The sequence below is a fragment of the Chlorocebus sabaeus genome, chromosome 13 (genome assembly GCF_047675955.1).
Source record: "Chlorocebus sabaeus isolate Y175 chromosome 13, mChlSab1.0.hap1, whole genome shotgun sequence".
NCBI classification, from domain to species: domain Eukaryota; kingdom Metazoa; phylum Chordata; class Mammalia; order Primates; family Cercopithecidae; genus Chlorocebus; species Chlorocebus sabaeus.
This window is the reverse complement of record NC_132916.1, coordinates 42,638,047-42,660,265: the sequence shown is the minus strand read 5'-3', so window position 1 is coordinate 42,660,265 and position 22,219 is coordinate 42,638,047. Positions and strand designations below refer to the sequence as shown.

The 22,219-nt window shown below is 35.5% G+C and overlaps 1 protein-coding gene across 5 annotated transcripts in view; it reads left to right on the top strand.

The window, feature by feature from the left end:
- CEP85L (centrosomal protein 85 like) overlaps window positions 1-22,219 on the top strand; it is a 233,494-nt gene that overhangs the window by 195,207 nt on the left and 16,068 nt on the right. For all 5 annotated transcript variants that reach the window (XM_073022433.1, XM_008007220.3, XM_008007222.3 and 2 more), the window contains 5 exons: window positions 6,974-7,153; window positions 13,737-13,889; window positions 15,635-15,789; window positions 19,142-19,259; window positions 19,738-19,788. In XM_073022433.1, the coding sequence (XP_072878534.1) occupies window positions 6,974-7,153; window positions 13,737-13,889; window positions 15,635-15,789; window positions 19,142-19,259; window positions 19,738-19,788 (657 nt within the window). The remainder of the gene's footprint in view (window positions 1-6,973; window positions 7,154-13,736; window positions 13,890-15,634; window positions 15,790-19,141; window positions 19,260-19,737; window positions 19,789-22,219) is intronic.

Genomic DNA, 22,219 nt, shown 5'->3' with positions numbered 1-22,219 from the left:
GCATATCCCCATACATGCACAACCTTCACCTACTGAAGGACATCTTGATACTTTCCAAGTTCTGGCAATTATGTGTAAAGCAGCTGTAGTGATATAGGAAAAACCAAAGATGCATTTTTCCCACTCTACTCTGCACTCAGCACAGTACTTCTGACACCACATGTATGGTATTTGTTTCCCTACACACCAAGCAGTCAGTTCTGCATATTCTTCAGCAGACACCATCTGGGTGTCTGTCTTCTAATTCAATCCTGACACTGTATGTGTAGAGATAGTGTCAGAACCCACAGATTGAGGACTCACTACCACAGGACTGCCCTCCACTTCAGATGCTAATTTCAAGTCCCAGATGCTTCTTACCAACTGGCTATAAATCAGAGCTCACATAACCCCTTCCCTGGGTTTGATTAACTTGCTGGAACTCAGAAGCATTTTACTTACACTTACCCATTTGTTATAAAGGATATTAGAAAAGATACAGATGAACAGCCAGATTGAAGAGATACATAGGGGAAGGTATGAGATAAGGAATGCAGAGATTCCATGCCATCTCCAGGGGTGCCACCATTCAGGAGGGAACTTCTACATATTCAGCTATCTAGAAGTTCTGTAGACGTAGTATTATTTGTTTTTTAATGGAGGATTCATTATGTAGATGTGATTTTTTTTTCTTTTTTTGAGACAGAATTTCTCTCTGTTGCCGTGGCTGCAGTGCAGTGATGCGATTTCAGCTCACTGCAACCTCCACATCCTGGGTTCAAGCGATTTTTCTGCCTCAAGCCTCCTGAGTAGCTGGGACTACAGGCATAAACCACCACACCCAGCTAATTTTTGTAGTTTTAGTGAGATGTAGGGTTTCACTAGGTTGGTCAGGCTGATCTTGAACTACTGGCCTCAAGTGATCCACCTGCCTCGGCCACTAAAAGTGCTGTGATTAGAAGTGTGAGCTACTGCGCCTGACCTGTTATTTGTATATTTTGGATGACAGGTTTTTTTGTTTTTTTTTTTTGTTTTGTTTTTAGATCAGATGTGTCTTTTACAAATATTTCTCCTGGTCTGTGGCTTGTTTTCTCATTCTCCTGCCATTGTTTTTTGGAGGGAAAAAGTTTTTAATTTTAATGAAGTCCAGCTTATCAGTCCATCCTTTCATGGATTCAGCATTGATGTTATATCTAAAACATCATTTCCATAGCCAAGGTCATCTAGATTTTCTACTTTTTTGGGGAGTTTTATTGTTTTGTATTTTAGGTCTGTGATCCATTTTGAATTAATTTTTGCAAAATATATAAGGCCTGTGTCTAGATTCTTTTTTTCCTTTCCATGTGGATGTCCAATTGTTCAGCACCATTTGTTGAAAGAGCTGTCTTTTCCCCTGTATTGCATTTGCTTCTTTGTTAAAAATCAGTTAACTATATTTATGTGTCCTATTTCTGGACTCTATTTTGTTGCATTGATTAATTTTATATTTTATCACTAAAACCACATTGTTTTGATTACTGTAGTCTTATTATAAGTCTTGAAGTTGGGTAATGTCAGTACTCAAACTTCGTTCTTTTCCTTTAATATTGTGATGGATATTCTGGATCTTTTGCCTCTCCGTATAAACTTAGAATCAGTTCATTGAATCCACTAAGTAATATGCTAGGATTTTGATTGGGATTGTGTTGAATCTATAGACCAAATTGGAAAGAAACAACATGTTCACAGTATTGAGTCTTCTATCCATGAACATGGAATATCTATACATTTATTTAGTTCTTTGTAGAACATTTTTAGAAGAGTTTTATAGTTGTCTTCATATAGATCCTGAACATATGTTGTTAGATTTATACCTATCTTATTTTTTGGTTGCTAATATAGATGGTAGTGAATTTTTATATTCCATTTGTTCATTGTTGACATACTGGAAAATGATTGACTTTTGTGTGTTAACCTTGTATCCTGTAACCTTGCTATAATTAGTTCCAGGAAGGTGTTTTTCGTTTGTTTTCACTGTTCTGAAGTTTAATAAAAAACACAGTTTACCAGTGTTTGATATCTTGTGAAAGCGTTTTTAAGTTAAGAATGGAAATGTGCGTAATACATAATCAAATGCTAGGAGGCCTCAACTCCCAGTAGGTCCACACTCAGTGTCGTTTTAGGTTCTTCAGGATCTTCTGTTAAATCTATAATGTGAATCTCCTGTTGCAGTGAACCCATCATTTAAGTAGGACTCTTGGTATTCTCTGTTAAATGTAGCTTTCTTATTGTGGGCAGTCTTAGAGTCTTCTGCTCTCTCATCATTGAGTCTGTCCTTTCGAAGCAGCTCTCCAGTAACATTTGTTTTTTATTCATTTTAGCTAGGGTTAGCTTGTGGGCTTACCGAGACTATGACTGACAAAAGTGCACAGTTGGGAAAGAGGTGCGGATGGAAGTGGGAAATCAAATAATAGGCAGGCCTTACTCAGACTAAAATAAGTGTTAGATTCTAGGTTAAAGCCTGCCACCAGATGCAACTGTATAATTGAAGTACATCAACTCATTTGCCACTACAAAGACTGCCACTAGATGCAACTTAATTGTTACTTGTCACTCACTGATAGGGTTTTGATATGCATCTGCAAGCAATTGATTTATTATGGTCTCTGTGTAGTCAGACCTCTCTGCTAATGTTAATCTGTATTTGCAGTCGCTTCGTAGTGCTAGAATTACCACCGCAGCTCCACCTCAAATCACCAGGCATTGGATTCTCATAAGGAACGTGCAACCTAGATCCCTTACATGCGCAGTTCACAGTAGGGGTCACACTCCTATGAGAATCTAATGTAGCTGATCTGACAGGAGGTGGAGCTTGGGAGGTAATGCTAGCCATGGCAAGTAGCTATAAAAATAGATGAAGCTTCACTCGCTGGCCCACTGCTTATCTCCTGCTGTGCAACCCTGTTCCTAATAGGCCATGGGCCGGGGACCCCTGAGGTCAGAGTTCTAGGCTGCCGGTTTGATTCTCTCAACACTTTCCATGTTTGCATGGTTTCTGAGGCAAAGCTGGATGTAATTTGTTTCTCTATTAGTAAGGTTTTCTCCTTACCCTGGCTTTTTTCAGGAGTTTATCTTTGCTTTTCTGATGTTTAAATATAATATGCCTATTTGCAGTTTTGTTTTTTGTTTTTGTTTTTTTTTTGTTTGTTTGTTTTGTTTTAGTGTTTGTCTTACTTGGTGTTTTCTGACCTTCCTGGATCTATAGTATGGTGTCTGATGTTAATTTGGGGAAATAGTTATGGTTCCTTCAAATATAACATCTGTTCCCTTCTCTATTTTTTCTCCTACTATTCTCATTACATGTATTTACATCTTTTGTAGTTTTCCCCCAGTTCTTGTATATTGTTTTTTAAGGTTTTGGGGTTTTTTTTTTTTTCTCTCTTTTTCAGTATTGGAAGTTTCTGTTGTCATATCCCCAAGTTCAGGAATTGTTTCCTCAGCCAGGTCTACTCTGCTAATGAGTCCCTCAAAGACATTCTTCATTTCTGTTAGTGTTCTCAATCTTTAGCATTTCTTTTTTATTCTTTCTTAGAATTTTTATCTCTACACTTAAATTATCTGTATGTTCTTGTATACTGTCTACATTTTCTGTCATAATCTTATTAATCCTAGTTGTCGAAAATCCCTGGTCTGATAATTCTGACATTTTTGCCATATCTGACTCTGTGTCTGATGCTTTTCAGTCTCTTTCAACTGTGTTTTTTGCCTTTTTGCATGTCTTGCGATTTTTGTAGGAAGTAGACATGATGTCCAAGGTTTAGTAAGTGTGGTAAATAGAGCTTCAGTAATGCAGTGGTAAAGTGTGCAGGGAAGGGGAAGTATTCTATAGTCCTGTGATTAGGTCTTAGTCTTTTGGTGAATTTGTTCCTCTGGATTGTGAACTTCAGTTTTCTTTTCTTTTTTTGTTTTTTTTTTGAGACGAGTCTCGCTCTGTCGCCCAGGCTGGAGTGCAGTGGTCGGATCTCAGCTCACTGCAACCTCCGCCTCCCGGGTTTAGCCATTCTCCTGCCTCAGCCTCCCGAATAGCTGGGACTACAGGCGCCCGCCACCTCACCCAGCTAGTTTTTTTTTTTTTGTATTTTTTTGGTAGAGACAGGGTTTCACCGGGTTAGCCAGGATAGTCTCGATCTCTTGACCTCGTGATCCGCCCGTCTCGGCCTCCCAAAGTGCTGGGATTATAGGCTTGAGCCACCGCACCCGGCCTGAACTTCAGTTTTCTAAGATTTCATCTTTCCCCACCCTTAGGTGGGACAGGATGGCAGGAGGGCAATGGAGTTGGTATTTCCACAGGGAGGGCCAAAGGAGCTTGATTTGTGTATTAACCCTCCTCTCTGTGGAACTCTGGAGTTGGCTGGAGTTGGGTTATTTCGTTTACCCCAACTAGGTTAAGCTCTGATAAAAAACCAGCAGTTTAGGCTCTGGTAATATAGTTTCCCCTGAGGGCAGGCATTTTTAAGAACAGAATGCTCTGGCATATTTTAAATGGTTCCTTTTCCCCTCCCCTTGCCAGAAACAGAAGGGGATTTTCCTCTGGTACTCACTGAAGATCTTGTAGAACTCCTGGAGGTAAAACTCACAGACTGTGGAAGCCTCCTGTGTGATTGGGTCCCCATGGAATTTTTAACTCTCAGATTTGTCTACACCAAGTCTCTAGCAATTCATTAGTTACAAATTTTCCCACCCTGGCTCTTCTGCTTATGGGGTTTTGCTTTATTAGGTTATGATCATCTGTTTCTACCTATCCTTTTTTTCCAGTTTTGAAGACAGTAGTTTGCCCTGTGACCTCATTTCTCTCACAGATTTTAGAAGACTTGTTGATATTTCAGGTTTTTCAGCTTTTTATTTTATTTTTTAGGACTGAGTGGTGACTTCTGATCTCTTTACATTCCGGGCTAGAAACTGGAAGTCTGTATTAACTTTTTATAGTTTCATAGCCTAGCCATCTTCCTGAGTTCCATATCTACCTTTCTGCCTGATGTCCATCTCTACTTGTATGTTCAAATGAGATCATAATCATAGACTCTAATTATATTAAGTATATCTGCTTAAGTAGAACCTATTTTTCTATATAGCTTACTGTTCTTCTTTATATTTACTTCTGCCCAGAATATAATCTTCCATGTTACTTAGACAAAATCTTAAACCTTGGTTATCTTTAACATTAATTTTCCATTCACATCTTTAAACAATCATTTTCTCTAAATCCTCTCACCCTGCTTCCAGTTTCTTCATTCTGTTCTCCATGCTCTATTTCAGCTCCTTGTTTCTTTTCAGCTAAATTAGTTAGAATAATTTCTTTAAATGATACATCCATATTCATTCTCAGTGAATCTTGTTCACTGCATCTAGCTTTGTCCTATTTCTTCTAGCACTCTCTTGTCTTTTTCCTCTCTTCTCTTCCCTTTCATCAGACTTGCTGAGAGTCTAGACACTAGACTGAATGCCGGGGAATATAGAGATTTACAAAGCCAAGTTCACAATTCTTGGAATTCTATAAGAAGGTTGCGACCTACATTTGTAAGTTTTCCCTTTTATTCCGCCAACTTGTAACCTATAAACATGACAAGATATTCTTTGTATATTCTTTTTAACCTTTTTAAAAATGTTCTTTCTAGAATGCCTGTTCCTTTTTCCATTCTTGCCAGAATCTCCCTATTTCTCAAAATCCGTCTCAAAAGCCACCTCTCCAGAAAAGCCTTTTCGTCATTCGCTCAATGTCTTCATGTATTCTACTTCCTCTCAATACTTTGTACTTAACATGGCCTTTATTTGGCTACCATATTCATTCTGTTCTATATTATAATCATCTAAAGGCTTCTCTTATGCCTCTGATTAAAATTTGAATTTGTAAAGGGTGAGTCTGCCATCTTTGAAATAGCCTGGACATGATAAATGCTATTTATGTAATGGTTGAATTGCATGCTTACCTTTTGGGAAAGTGTCAGTTCTTCAAGGCCTAGTTCAAGTTTACTTCTGTAACATCCTCCCTTAGCTACTGCACATGTAACTATCTTAGCACTTAGTTTCCATTGTCTTTTTTTTGGTCTTTTTGTGTGTGACACATTAAACTAGTGGGATCTTATTTTATTAACTGTAGAATCCCCAGCACCTAGCACAATGCCTAACGTATGTGCTTAGTAAATATTTTTTAAATAAATGGAAAAATAACCTCTTTTTTTGCTTTTGCAGTACTTTGTTGATATCTTTTACAGCACTTATCCACATGCTGAGTTGTTTGAAGGAATATTTATATTTCGTGCCTTCCTCTTCCAGATTTTAATCTACATGGAGGAGAGGGAATATCTTCCCTTTGAAAAGAATTTCCTTCAAAGCTTTGCCCATAGAAGCAATAATACATTTATTCATTCAACAATTATTTTGTGAGAGCTTATTTTGTGCCATTTTTTCTATGCAATAGGGAATATAAAATGGACACTTTGAGATGGACAAGAATCCCCGATTCATGGATCTTACTTTCTAGTTAGAGAAACATTCTATTAGTACGTATTGAATTTAGTATTAGCTGGAAATGATTACCTGTGAAGACATTTTTCTTTAGTTTTTATTTATTTACTTAGAACTTTCACTTTTATATGATTAATATATATATAGTGCTATTTACATGTTGAAGTATACTTTTAAGTCAAATAATAGCTGTCTTTCATGAAGTTTCTCCTATATGCTGGGAACGTTACATACTTTATCTTCAAAAAACGCTGCAAAGTAGGCTTTATTGTTTCTGTTTTAGAGATGAGAAAACTGGGGTTTTGAGATGATAAATAATTTGCTTTAATTATGGTGCATAACTAGGAAGCAAGAGAGCTGGAATTTAAATCAAGGTGTGTCTGTTCATACAGCCTATATGTACTCCTTATATTATACTTCATTTCCAATTTCTTCACATTTGTTCAAGACAAACTTTTAAAGTCTTACCTCCTTTTTTCTTTCCTCACAGCCACAATATGAGAACACTTCACTCCAGACACCATTTTCAGAGGAATCAGTTTCCCATTCCCAACAAGGGGAATTTGAACAAAAGCTTGCATCTACTGAGAAAGAAGTTTTACAGCTTAATGAGTTTCTCAAACAAAGACTAAGCCTATTTAGTGAAGAGAAGAAGAAACTGGAGGAAAAAGTAGGTATTTGTAATAAAATTGAATTAGGTCAACATTTCATCAGCATATAATTATTTGTCTGTCATTTACCCTGTCAGGTGTCATACCAAGGTTATATATACACTTATGTGGAGGTGATTAATTTTGTAGTAACTTTTGAGAAGCCTTCTGCTATCTGCAGAAATCCAAGGATTTTCTTTGAGGATAGAAATGCTCTTGTATATCTTTATAACAAATAGTAAAATATTTTTAAAAATCAATTGTGTACACCAAATAACTGTTCTTTTCCTTATTGAATCTATGATTTCATTTTTTTTTTTTTTTTTTTTTTTTGGCATGTTGGGCATAAAGGTTTGGTAAATGAAGGTGGCTTATCTTTAATAGTCATGCAACTTAAGTTATTAAACTGAAGCCCCTGATTCAGAATAATAAGCTAAAAGCCAAATATACAGACAGGAACACTGTTTGATCTTTCTGCCTTTATTAAAAGAATTTTCACATATTTTATCTTATTCCATTTTATTATCATTCATGATTAAGTAGGACATGTGCTAGCCCTAATTTATTGAAGAGGTACAGATCCATGAGCTGCATAGTGGCAACAGTGGTTTTAGCCTTCTCTTTTAATCTACTCAGCTTAGTTTTGAGCCTCCCATTCAAGTGGTCATAGAGCAGATCACCATGATTTTCTTTTTTCTTGCTCATCAGTGCTTACTTTATTTTTTTCAATTTTAGTTCCATAGTTTTTGGGGAACAGGTGGTTAGTTACATGGATAAGTTCTTTAGTGTTTTTTTCTGAGATTTTGGTGTACCTGTCACCTACACATTGTACACTGTACCCAATATATAGTCTTTTGTCTCTCACATCCCTTCCCGCCATGTTCCCAAAATCCATTATAGCATTGTTGTGCCTTTGCATCCTCATAGCTTAGCTCCCACTTAAAAGTGAGAACATATGATGTTTGGTTTTCCATTTCTGAGTTACTTCACTTAGAATAATAGTCTCCCACTCCATCCAGATTGCTGTGAATGCCATTATTTTGTTCCGTTTTATGGCTGGGTAGTATTTCATGGTATACATACACAGACACACACACACACACACGCGCGCGCGCGCACGCACGCCACATTTTCTTTTTCGATTCATTGGTTAATAGGCTGATTCCACATTTTTGCAGTTGCAAATTGTGCTGCTGTAAACATGTATGTGCAAGTGCTTTTTATGTAATGACTTCTGTTCCTCTGGACAGATACCTAGTAGTCGGATTGCTGGATCAAATGGTAGTCTTACTTTTAGTTGTTTAAGGAGTCTCGACACTGTTTTCCCTTGTTGTTGTACTTGTTTACATTCTTACCAGCAGTGTAAAAACATTCCCTTCTATTTCATACCAACATCTATTTTTTAAAATTTTTAAATTATGACCATTCTTACAGGAGTAAGATGGTATCTCATTGTGATTTTAATTTGAATATCCCTGATAATTAGTCATGTTGAACATTTTTTCATATGTTTGTTGGTCATTTGTATATCTTCTTTGAGAATTATCTATTTATGCCCTTAGCCCGCTTTTTGATGGGGATTATTTGTTTTTTCTTGCTGATTTGTTTGAGTTCCTTATAGATTCTGGATATTAGTCCTTTGTCGGATGCATAGTTTGTAATATTTTCTCCCACTTTATGGGTTGTCTGTTTACTCTGATGATTATTTCTTTTGCTGTGCAGAAGCCTTTCAGTTTAATGAGACCCCATCTACTTATTTTTATTTTTGTTGCATTTGCTTTTGGGTTCTTGGTTACAAACTCTTTGCCTAAGCCAGTGTCTAGAAGAGTTTTTTTGATGTTATATCCTCTAGAATTTTTATGGTTTCAGGTGTTAGGCTTATGTCTTTGATCCATCTTGAGTTGATTTTCATATAAAGTGAGAGATGAGGATCCAGCTTTATCCCAGCACCATTTGTTAATAGGGTGTCTTTTTCCCACTTTATGTTTTTGTTTGCTTTTTTTTTTTTTAAGACGGAGTCTCGCTCTGTCATCCAGGCTGGAGTGCAGTGGCGTGATCTTGGCTCACTGCAAGGTCCGCCGCCATTCTCCTGCCTCAGCCTCCTGAGTAGCTGGAACTACAGGTGCCCACCACTGAGCCTGGCTAATTTTTTGTATTTTTAGTAGAGACAGAGTTTCACCGTGGTCTCGATCTCCTGACTTCATGATCCTCCTGCCTCGGCCTCCCAAAGTGCTGGGATTACAGGTGTGAGCCATCGCACCCAACCAATTTTTCCTCACTCTTTAAGTTGATACCTGTATATTATATAAAATAGCTATCACTTCCACTCCTCACAGACTAGCCTTAAACAGGGGAAGACCCTCACTAATCAGTGTTGCCGGCGAGGGGGGCTTTTCATATCTTTGTACTAGTTTAACTCTTTTTTTTTGTTCTTAGCATCCTTCAGGCTTCAGGAATATTCTAGGTCCCATCAGTACTCAGACAAGCGAAATTTCAGCCAGTCCCTTGACCAGACTTCTGAAAAGTCAGATTGTTGGATGTTCTGTCCATTGCTTTCCCTGTACAGGGAGAAACTTGAATCTGTCTTCACTCATTGCTGTGTGGTGAGCTGGAGCTGTGAACTATGGAAACTGCTAGCCTAAACCATCATCTCTGATCTCACTGATCCCAGGCAGCAAGAGTGTCATGGTCCTATTAGTGTTCCAAGACAGGCAAGGCAGAAGCCAGTCTTCTGAACAGCACCCAGAAAAGTTGGGATGTTGGATGTGTGATCCAACTATTTTCTTTCCCAGCAGGTTTCCTTCTGATCATATGCTGTATTGGGGGTAGGATTATAGAAGGTGTCTTGCATTTCCTTAATTGCTTCAATGTGCCTGATTTTGCATTCACCCAGAGTACAATAGCTTCTTGACTAATTTTTGGATTTCTTAAAAAGGGAATTTGTCCATGTTGGGGGTTTTATTATTTTTTTAATTGAATCCACATGTTGGGGGGAAGGAGAGTCCAAGACTTGCTCTTCTGCCATCTTGCTGACAGTACTCCCCAGTTCTTTAAAAATATAAATCAAATTCTTCCCATGGCCTGAAATACATTTCCTAATTATATATCCGTAGGTTCTGCCAGTCTTCCTCTGATAAACTGTGTATTGATACCCTGGGTGTTACAGTTGCTCAGAGAGCTCAGGCTTTGTTTCTGGTATCAGGATCTTTACAAAGAGTGGCCTTTTGGCATGGTAAATACGTGGCTGCTTTTTTTCTCCCACTTTCAAGTCATCTCTTTATTTGTTCAAATCTATCTTAATATTTTTCCCTTCTTCTCCTCCTTTCATATGCTTATAGAATTTTATTCTTTTTTTTCCAGGGCTCAACCCAATTTGTATAATCCTTATTTTTTAAATTTCTCTCTAAGCTCCTTGAAGGCAGGGGGATTGTATTTGAATGTGTCACTGTGGCATATGTAGCACCATTTATGGTGCCTGGCATATTGAATGTATTCTGTCAGGTAATTTTTGCCAGGATGGAAGAGAAAACAGTAAGGTAGACTAGGGAAAAAACAATGAGAGAGAGATCAAAGTTGTCAGAGTGGGTGCCTAATGGAGCAAGTTCATAGGAGACATAGGGAAGGGTTGATAACAGATGCAAATATGGTAGAGTTACTCTTGGAAAAGAAGAGGAGTAGCTTCTGTGTGAGTGAGGCAGTTAAGAATGGAAATGTATATACCAGAGAAACTTGAGGAGAGGGGATAAATGTAGAGGGCAGAGTTTGTGTCAGAGCATATGGAGATGACTTCAGTTCTTGAAGGGAGTGCATAGGTTAGTAAGAACAGGCTCCTTGATAACAAATCAACTAAACAAACAGCACTTTGGGTCCACACAAGATTGGATCATATTGTTTCTTTTGGCATTTACTCTGTAATCCTTATCAAAGACAGATTCTATGACAGAAAAAACAATGTGGTAATAATAATAGAATTCTTTTGAGTTCTTTCTTTAAAGAGACAGACAATAAAGAAAAGTAACCGTTTGTGAACCTCTTATAAAACTTGTCCTTCCTGTTACCTTCTAGGAATGATATCAGTATTGCATCATTCCTCTTTGAAAAGAAAAGCTTAGCCTTGTATGAATAGAATAGAGAAGATTTACTAATGACACCTCATTTATCTGGAGGTGATTAATGCAGTTCAGACTTGTGTAACCTCTATTTGTACGGAACAACACAAAACTTGGCAGTTCAAAAAAAATGAAACACCAAAAAACAAAACAGCGAGCTTGTCATCTGTGAGCAGGGCTGAAAAAAAACCCAAGACCCAGTGAATATGTATGATCAACATGTGACCAACAAATAACAGAGACAGTGTCCCATAGGAGAGTGTTGGCAGCAATTTGTGATCAAGGGAAGCAAGCTTGACGTGACAGCAAAGAGAGTTGGCCAACCAAAAGAAAAAGAAGAAAAGTAGGACATCTTTGCACACAGACAGACCTATGCCAGTCACTGCTTTTTGAGGCATCATTTTGTCACATTTAATACATTTAGACAGTTGAGTCCAAGTTAGCATTAACTAAACATAGGTTGCTTTATCATGTTTACCTCTGTAATGTACAGGGTCATTTGCTAAGGCAAGAGCAGGCTTGGTTGATGGGAAATCCAAGCACAGCTGGTTACTGAAATAAGAACCTGATAATAAGTCATAAGGAAGAACTGAAAGAAAGTTGATTTTCAGTCAGATGATCTAGATTCAAATTCGACTTCTGATTTTATGACTTGTTAAGTCACTAAAGATCTTTGGGCCTCACCTGTATTAAGGGAGTTGTATTATATAGTCACCACCAGTGCCAACAGTATGTAAGGTTTTCCATTCTGATAGATCACAGGGTAAACTGTCACACCAGCACATTTACCTTTAATCCTAAGAAAGCCTCAAGACATAATAGGATGTGTTTGTCTTACCAGTGTTGCTCCTTACCAAAGGTCATAAGTAGATGCTAACGTCACTGGTGAAATGAATAATTTTTCCACATGAAGTTTTAAAAATCGTTACACATTAGACCTGAAAGAAATTAGAATATGCATGAAAGAAACTAGTTTCTTTCAAATTTTATTAAAGCTAAAGAACAAGTATTGGCTTTAATAAAATTTGAAAGAATAATCCATCTTACTGCTAATTATTGCCAGTTATTTTCCCAGTGAACATGGGAAAACACTGTAAAAATATTTTAGAACCCTGTAAGTTTCAAAAGAGGATTAAATGTTTGGAAGATTGGTAATTTAAGGTAAATAGGAGTAAATATGAAAGAGCTTTGGCTATGAGATATGAAATTTAAAGATTGCATATTTCATGGAATGGTAGGTAAAAAGTACCTGAAAATCTGACTTTCAGCCTGTATGAATTGGGATTTACTAGAATCATTATCATGTGTGTATATACCATGATATGTACACATTATCAGTTGTACATACCAGCTGAAATAAGTGTTCAGTTACTATACTTTATCAATCCTAAAATGACATCAATAGTAAGACACCTTTATTTTATGGTTTTTAGAAAGAAAATATGCTGCAAATTCAGTTATGACACAGTGCCTTAAACAGTAGTGTTGCTCGAGGTGTGGATTAGTTTCACTAGTCCATTATCTGCCCCTAAGTATTTGGTATATTCTTTCAGCTTTAGTTGCATTGTTTGGTGCATGATAAGCAATTTCTCTGCAAGTCTGTTAGTAATGAAATAGTTTTAGTTACTTGCAGTATCTTCCTCTCTTCGTTCACATAAAGCATTTGGGTATAGCTATGCAAAAACTAAGAAATCGGAGTCATTCCTTCAGAGATGAATACTTCACTGATTTCAAAGGCTTTTTTTCTGTGCCTGTCTGGGCACCCAGTAACCTTGTTCCATACTAAATTGTAATGTAACATTGTTTAGGCATTTAGACATCATTTAAACTCAACACATAGTTTGTACATATGTATAACAATATTGAAATGACAAGGATATGAACAGCCGTGACCAAATTTGCACATGTGTAGGCAATAAAAACTACGTCACTACTGCCCCCTGATTGATGGCAATTTATAGGATGCCATCCATGGTAAAAGCAAATACGCCCTAAACTCTTGATTTCAGTGACATAAATTTTTTTAGATATAAATCTTTTTTTGTTTGTTTTTTGTTTAAATTGAGACAAAGTCTTGCTCTGTCGCCCAGGCAGGAGTGCAGTGGCACAATCTCGGCTCACTGCAACCTCTGCCACCCTGGTTCAGGTGATTCTCATACCTCAGCCTTTCAAGGAGCTGGGACTACAGGCACGTACCACCACGCCCAGCTAATTTTTTTGGTATTTTTTAAGTAGAGACAGGGTTTTGCCATGTTGGCCAGGCTGGTCAGCCCACCTTGATTACCCAAAGTGCTGGGATTACAGGCATGAGCCACCACACTCGGCAAGTGTAAATCTTAGAATGAAATAAGGTAAATCTTAATTGAGTTGCTAGTGGCCTTCGCTATAACCTGAAACTGATGGTGAATTCAGCAGTGTCTAATAGTAAAGTGTTGGTTTTGTTATGTCTTTTAATGACTCAAAACTAATGAAGATTCGTAATTGTTTTCTTCAGCTTAAAACTAGAGATCGATACATTAGTAGTCTGAAAAAGAAATGCCAGAAGGAATCTGAACAAAATAAAGAAAAGCAGAGAAGAATCGAGACCTTGGAAAAGTATCTGGCTGATCTTCCAACTCTAGATGATGTACAGAGTCAGAGTCTACAGGTAACATGAAATAAAATGCTTATCTTTAAATGACATGAAAACATGTTAACTTGACTCTTTAGAAATTTGGCTAACTATAAATTAAATCCATGTGTTTAATTGCTGTTTTGGGGACTTAATTCTAATAAGAAACTTTGTTTATCTAAGCATGCATAAGTAGATATTTCTTGTCAGTTAATAAGTGATTACCTTCCTATTGATCCTGTGTTGTAACTCTGTTAACTACCGTAGAAGTTAGTTTCTAAACCAGTCTGCCAACCCCTACCCCATACACACACATGCACACACCCCCAGTTCTGGTGCTTTCCAACAGTCTCTAGGATTCACCAAGGCTCGACAAGACCTTTTGTTAAGTATCTTTCTAGATACTTATTTTCTTCATTCTTCTTGATCTTTATATATATGTTTTTTTCTTACACCTTGACCTATGACCTCAATTCACTCCTCTGACTTCTACTTTTTTTTTTTTTTTTCTTAACAATACCTCAGAGTCTTTCTCCTAACTCAGGTGAGGCCCACTGTCTTGAAACCTTATTTATAAATCCACTAGATCTACTCTTCATTCTCTTCCCAGAGTTGTTCTAAGCCAGGGATTCTCAACCTCAGCACTATTGACATTTGGAGGCAGATAATTTTTTGTTACAGGGGTCTGTCTTGATCATTGAAGGGTGCACTTCTACATCCATATATCTGCCCTCTACCCACTAAGTGCCAGTAGCAGTGCTCCTTCTCCTTTATCCCAAACCCAAAATGTAAACAGAGATTTCCAAATGTCCTCTGGGGGTAAAATTACCCTCACTCGAGAGTCATTAGTCTAATCTAAGGAGTGTCACTGTGCATCCTTTAAGACCTATGTTGCATTCTGTTTATTTTACATTAATTTATAATTTGTAAAAACTAAGATTAAAGTCAGAAAGGAACTTAAGGACTGCAGGAGGTTGCATGAGCAGGAACAGAGGGCAATGTGTATTAGAAAATATGTAAGAAAATACCTAACATCCATTGGGGTGGCAGTTAAGGGTCTTGAACAGATATTTGTACACCCGTGCTTATAAGATAATTATTCACAATAGGCAAAAGGTGGAAGCAGCCCAAGTGTCCATGACCAGATAAATGGGTAAACTAAAGGTGGTATATAAATACAGTGAAATACTGTTCGCCTTAACAAGGAAACTCTGACACATGCTATCATGTGGATTAACCTGGAGGATATTTTGCAAAGTGAAATAAGCTAGTCACAAAAAAACAAATACTGTATGATTCCACTTAATGAGATACCTTAAGAATTCAGTCACAGAGACAGAAAGTGAAAAGTTGGTTACCAGGGAATGGGGGGAGGGATAGACAGGGAGTTGTTTAATTGATACAGAGTTTCAGTTATGCAAGATAAAGAGTTCTGGAGATTAGTTGCACAATGTGAATATACCTAACACAACTGAACTGTACACTTGAAAATTGTTAAGACAGTATAAAGTTGTATATTTATTACAATTAAAAGAAAATTAAGTTTAAAATTAACCTTTCTCAGTCTTCTACAAATTTCTAACCCTATTCTCTTCCTTGTAATTCCATTCTTGTAGGTGCCTTTCACACAGAGGAGATGGAGTGCTAATACTCTAGATAAAATGCAGTGTGATTTTTTTTTTAGCTACAAGTCTGTCAATCCCTGCCAACACGGTAACAGTTTCTAATAGAAGCATATTTAATATTTCATGTGTAATGAACTGTAAAAAATTTCTCCTTAGCTGCAGATTCTGGAAGAAAAAAATAAGAATTTACAAGAGGCTTTGATAGATACAGAAAAAAAAATTGAAGAGATCAAAAAGCAGTGTCAAGATAAAGAGACACAGTTAATATGCCAGAAAAAGAAAGAAAAGGAGTTAGTAACTACTGTTCAGAGGTAAGAAAATTTTCTGAATCCTTTTATTTTATTCATATTTTTCATAAAACATTTTACTTAAACTAATTTATAAGTTATTTTACTCTCCTTAATTTAAAGATGTACTACAGGATGCTCATCCCTTTTCCAAACTGCTTGTGAGCAGGAATGTTTTAGATTTCAGATTTTTTTGGATTTTGGAATATTTGCCAAGTACTTACCCACTGAGCATCTCTAATCTGACAATCCAAAATCTGAAATGCTCCAATGAGTATCTCCTTTGAGCATCATTTCCATGCTTAAAAAGTTTTGGATTTTGAAACATTTCAGATTTCAGGTTTTTGGATTAGGGAGTCTCAACAATATATTGATATCTTGCCAAAAGTTTCTGTTGAAAATAGTAAAAATAAAAACTCATACAAATGAAGACTGAAAATATTAATACAAACCCTTTATCTAATGGCTTTATCAAAAAAAAAAGTAAAAATTGTAAATAACAAAAAAGGGGCCAGCAAAATACTCGAATTGCACTCCTTAATGGAATATATCAAATTGAAGTAATTGGCTCCTGTTTCCCTTTACTGCAAGTAAAAGATACAGCAGTTTTGCCATCTATCTTCCAGATTTACTTGCATATCTTGCCTCATGGGACTCAATTAATACAGTTGTAAGTACAATGAATACCATTTGCAAATTCAGTTTGTGTTTATTAAACTTGGAAGTTAATATTGGATCCCTGAAAAACCTAAGGAAGTATTTTATATGTATAGATATGGATGTTCTGTTTTGCAAAACTTAAACCTTAATATTACCAACTATAAATAGATAAAACTATCCTGAAGAATAAAGCAACAAAGGAACAGAAGCGAAATGCAAGAAATACAATCTTCATACTTACATCAATTTTACAATTCAATTTATTCTTAGCTTTTAAATAAAAATCCATCTGATTACATGTCAATTTCATGTTAATATTGCTTTACTACTACTTTGAGTCTTAAATATGCCTTGACCTACTTTTTTCCTTGGGTTTCAATGCAAAAAAATTTTTGATTTCTGGGACAATTCAGTTTGAATGAGAAGACACATGTTTCTCATCATCTCAGCTCCCAAAACAAATCATATACCTTTAATTCTGCTTTTGTCTCCTATTTTCTGCTGCTTGTTCTTAAATTTTCCTTTTTATAACTTTTCATCTTATGCCCTGTTCTTTAGTGTCAGAACAACTTTCTGATCTGCACTAATTCAACCATATAGCTTTTTCTTTCATCTTTACTGATAAAATGAAAAGAGACACTATATCTGTTCTGTCATATAGAGCATTATAATTATAAATTAAAGCTGTGTTGCTTTAGGAACAGAATGAGCCATACCTGAAAATAATTTGAGTGTTGCTTTGTTCTGTTGTGTGCTTTTAGATTGTATGCTTTCTCTTTTATTTAGACTTTATCTTTTATTAGGTTTTATGGAAACACTGAACCTCATATTCTTGTTTTGGAAAGATTAGTATGGTGCATTTCAGATAACATTTTCCACTTTTAAATTTCATCTTGATACTATCAGAGATGATACCATGTCCAAAAATTTCTCTTGATTTCAAATAGATATAAAGGATCAAAGGGTTGAGGATGGTATCACAGTTTTTTCAGCTCTATAAGATAATATTCCTTGAGTTCCAAAGAACTTCAGATGTATATGTGATTGTGAATTATATAATTACATTTATCTGTTTTGTATAATATTTCTAAGCTTCCTGTTCTATGAATACTTAAGAACCTTTGCAATTTATACATTAAATAAGAAAAGCTTCCCATTAGACCTGAAAATTAAAGTGAAAAAGATGGGTGAGCTCCTTAGTAATGCAGTAGTAGGTACCACTTTAAGAGATACTTTACTTTTTGAATTAAACATGTTATATAACCTAAAAATGTATAAATGAAATAAAATTTATTGGGCATTTTGCCATGACAGTTCCTCTCTTCGTAGCTGGCTCATTTTTTTATTTGAAAGACTTTAATATTTTTAATGCATATTGTTCCTCATGAAATGTCTGGAAGTAGTATCTTGACACTGAATTGGTAAAACAAAACAAACAAAAATCTCATTCTGAAATAGAAATAATTTGTTTTACGCTTCAGACTGAAAAAAGCAAATAATTATGACAATGTATTACACAACAGTACACTACATCGATAATAAATACAGATGTGTCTGGCGCCATTATTTGTAAACATCTGAGGCCCTTATTGTACCATCTAGGACTGTCAGTTCTCTTTTCACAATCTGGATAGGGCATTTCTTCTGTTTTTGAAAGACAAAGCATAGAATAGCCATAATTCTTGAAAAAAAGAAAAATAATGAAAATATCAAAACCCAATTTATAAGAAGTCTTCCTTTTAGTACTCTGCAATGCTTGAGTATGATTCAAGCTAAAGTAGAGCTATTTCTGGTTTCTTGCTGCTATTATTTTGGTTTTGTTTTGGTAATTATTGTCTAATGATGTGACTTCTTTTAACCAAACATTACTGTTCTTTCTTTCTAGCACCTTCCCCCTCTGCCCCTTTTGCCTTTTTATTTTGAATCTGCAGTCTTACTTTTGTTGTTTCCCCTTCTAAAATGCAACTGTGTTCCATGGATAGCATAAGAAAGTGTTCTGTCAAGTTATAATGAAGAAGAACTCATGAACACAGAGAAGGAAACAACAGACACTAGGGCCTACTTGAAGGTGGAGGGTGGGAGGAAGGAGAGGAGCAGAAAAAATAACTTGGGTAGTAGGCTTAGTACCTGGGTGACAAAATAACCTGTACAGCACACCTCCATGACACGAGTTTATCTGTGTAACAAACCAGCATGTGTACCCACAAACCTAAAGTAAAAGTAAAAAAAAAAAAAAAAGGAAATGAAAGAGAAATGTAATTCTGATGGTTTAGGCAACAGCTCTTCTTACAAACAAACTTCTGCTGAGCTTAGAATAAAGGACAAAAGATGTGTATACATATTCTTAGGTTCTGTGCAACAGTCATCTTAATCAAGGAACTCTGCTTTTAGAGGAAAAGTAAAGAACACGAGTTAGACTTCAGAGCTCAGATTTGGGTAATGAAGAACTTCATCTGGGCCTAAGGATGTCACATACTGAGCAACTCTGGACTCTGGTCTCAAATTTGCCATTTCTGAAAAGATAGCCTCTAGCTAACTATGGACCCTTCTTACTTGTATGAAATATAAGTAACACTTTTTCATATACTGTCTGTGGGTCTTGATTATTGGTTGATTAAAAAATACAGAACCTAAAAAGGACATTATTTATGTTGAAATCATTACCAAAATCAGCAAATAGAGCTTATTTTCATCATATAATTGTCTTTTGAAATAGTTTGCAACAAAAAGTAGAAAGATGCCTTGAAGATGGAATCCGCCTTCCCATGTTAGATGCAAAACAGCTTCAGAATGAAAATGATAATCTCAGACAACAAAATGAGACTGCTAGTAAGGTCAGTAGATACCTTTGATCATAAACGTGAAATCTATACTAAGTGGATATGTGTGTATAGATACATAATTTATAGCTACTTTATGTGATTTATATTTTGTAAATATTTAATTGCTTATATAATTTCCAGTTTGAATGTCTTTGTTTGAAGGACCATAGCAATTCAAACAAAATTAAATAATTGAAATAAAAGTCAAAACAAAAGGATATCTTTTTCCTTCCTTAATTATTCAGTCTGTCTCAAAGTTATTCTTAAAAATTGTATAAATTTGAGAAAAGTTTTATCAAGAACTAGAGGAAGTCTTTTGTAGTTTTATACTTGTGTGATCCAAATCATAAGGATACTTTCAGTTTTTTAAAAAGACCCTTCTTAAAAATAAATTTATAAATTTCTGTGCTGTGTTTTCTTGAAACGTTGGTACTTTTAAGAAGTGATGTAAAAATTATTTGAATCAGATGTATTTATTTTTTTGTTTTAGATAATAGACAGCCAACAAGATGAGATTGACAGAATGATTTTAGAAATTCAGGTAAGGAATATTTTGTGCTTATTTTAATTTAGCTATATTCTGATATACTCTTAATGCTTATTTAACCTGCAGATATTAAAGCATGCATGTATTGTATGGAAAGATGATATGTGTAGCACTGAGGTAGAGTTGCAAATTCTTTAATATTAATCTTCCAGTTTTTGCTGTTTGGTAAATTAATCCTTCAAAAATTATAAAGATTCATCAGTGAACATGTCACATGCCTGACCATTCTAGGGGGGTGAGTTGGAGAGAATACAAAACCAACATAATGAATGCCAGGTGCTGTGAAAAAAATTGCTGTTAAAAATGTTATTTTAAAAAGTAGGCTAGAGAGTGCTACATTTCATAGAGTGGTCATGATGTTTTTCCTGAAGAGGCAATATTTGAGCAGGGATCTGAATGAAGACATCCAGGGCAAGAGCATTTCAAGCAAAGGGAGCAACAAATGCCCTTTATATACCTGGTATGCTCTAAGAACAGCACAGTCTGTTAGCCTGGAGTTCAGGAATTGTGAGGCCGTTATTCTAAGTGTGATGGGAAGCCATTGGACATCTTTTGCTGAAAAATGTTTAGCTCTATACCTCCTAATTTTACTGTTACTTCTTAAAATCAAAGTAAAAGTAGTAAATGATTTGCCATTATATACAGTCTTTGTCTTTTGGTTGTATTATTTATCAATAAATGTATGAGCCTGATGGATTGATTGACAGAGGTTATAAAATTTATTTTGTATTCCTACAGACAAAACTTCAGTTGTTCCATAACCCATTAGAATCTCTAGATTGTTAGATTTCCTCAGCCATTGTTATGTGACTTATTCTGGACCATAATTCAAGAAATTTCTATTTTACTTGGGCACATTTTCCGAGAAGTAAATCTAATACAAGTTATCTCAATCTAAATTAAGAATAATCAACATGTGAACTTTGGCATTGAAACTTTAATGACTTGTAAGATTTCATTTATCACATACTGTCACATTATAGGTGTTCAGTATATATTTGCATTCATTGAAATGTGCATTTTTTCCCCATTTGTGGAGGCATCTTACTGCAATTTACTCTTACATGTTAACCAAGTCTGTAGTCACATGTAAATATGTCATGACCATACATAAATGAATATGTAGAAGAATATGCAATTATAGGCCTTACTGTTCTTTGTTATTAAAATGCTTCAGCAAACACAAATCTTTTATTTCTTCAAACTATGTAGAGAATTGAAATAAAATTAATGAGATGCATTTATTTCCAAATATTGGGGCCTAGACACTATAATCATTAATTCTGTTGTCCTTTGAATCAATGACTTTTTTGGATTTCTTTTCTTTTTTGTTCTTAACATCTCATTTGCCCATTCTGACCATCAAGGTCTGCACATCTAGAGACAGAGATCTATAGATTTAGGTCACAGAGACAGACAATAAATGTTGATAGCTGGCCGAAATAGCTATATTTGTGAACGTGGTATTTGAATAGCAAAGCTGGAGATGAATATGACTCATATAATGAGAAAATTATGTACTAGTTTTAAACTCATGTTATTTTTTGGCCCCTTATCATTTAAAAAGACAGAAATTTTGTTTGTATTTGGTCGTTTTTGATGACCTTTTTCTAAAAGGTATATGCTCTATAAAAACCTGAAAATATTGCTTATTCTGAAAAGAGGAACACTAATTATTTCCCTAGCATTGGAAACACTGAAAAGAACACTTTGGTTTGAAAAAATATTCCTGTTGCTTTCTGTTGTGGTTAATAGACATAATTAATGGGTGTGTATTATCAAACTGATATACCTAATAGAGCAACTCCCTTCACTTCCTACTTCTTTAAAGCTGTGTGATTTTTCCTTATCTGCTTACATAAAGAATGGCCAGCTTGTACCTATGTAGATTATGATGTCCTTTCCATATGCTATAGCTCTGTTTTTGAATTTCTTCAAATATCTTCACCTATCTAAAATAACACAAAATACTATATAATAAACGATAGCAGAGAGCCTCCCAATTATTTTTAATTATGCATTTTGACTATCACTATAGTATTAATTTTATGTAAAAGCTCATTGTCGCTATAGTTTGGATATTCTTTCTTCCTCCACAGTGCTTGGATGTTTTTCCATTTTGGAGTATTCAGTAGGCAAAGATAACTTGGTACTGTTAGAATTTCATGTGTTACTGCCTCTTTATGTCTTTGCAAATTGTCGAGAACACCAAATTTGTTTGAAGTTCATTTGTCTTGATTTGGTGCACTGCATTTCCTTGGTAATAAGCAAGTTATTCATATAGTTTAAATTTACTCCCAAAAGGGAAAAATAAAATCCCAGGCTATGTACATTTTATGTCCAATTTATAGGAGATAAAAATAGGGCATTGTTTCATATTTAGATGCTGTGTTCAAAATACAGCTATAGTTTATTATTTTGCCAC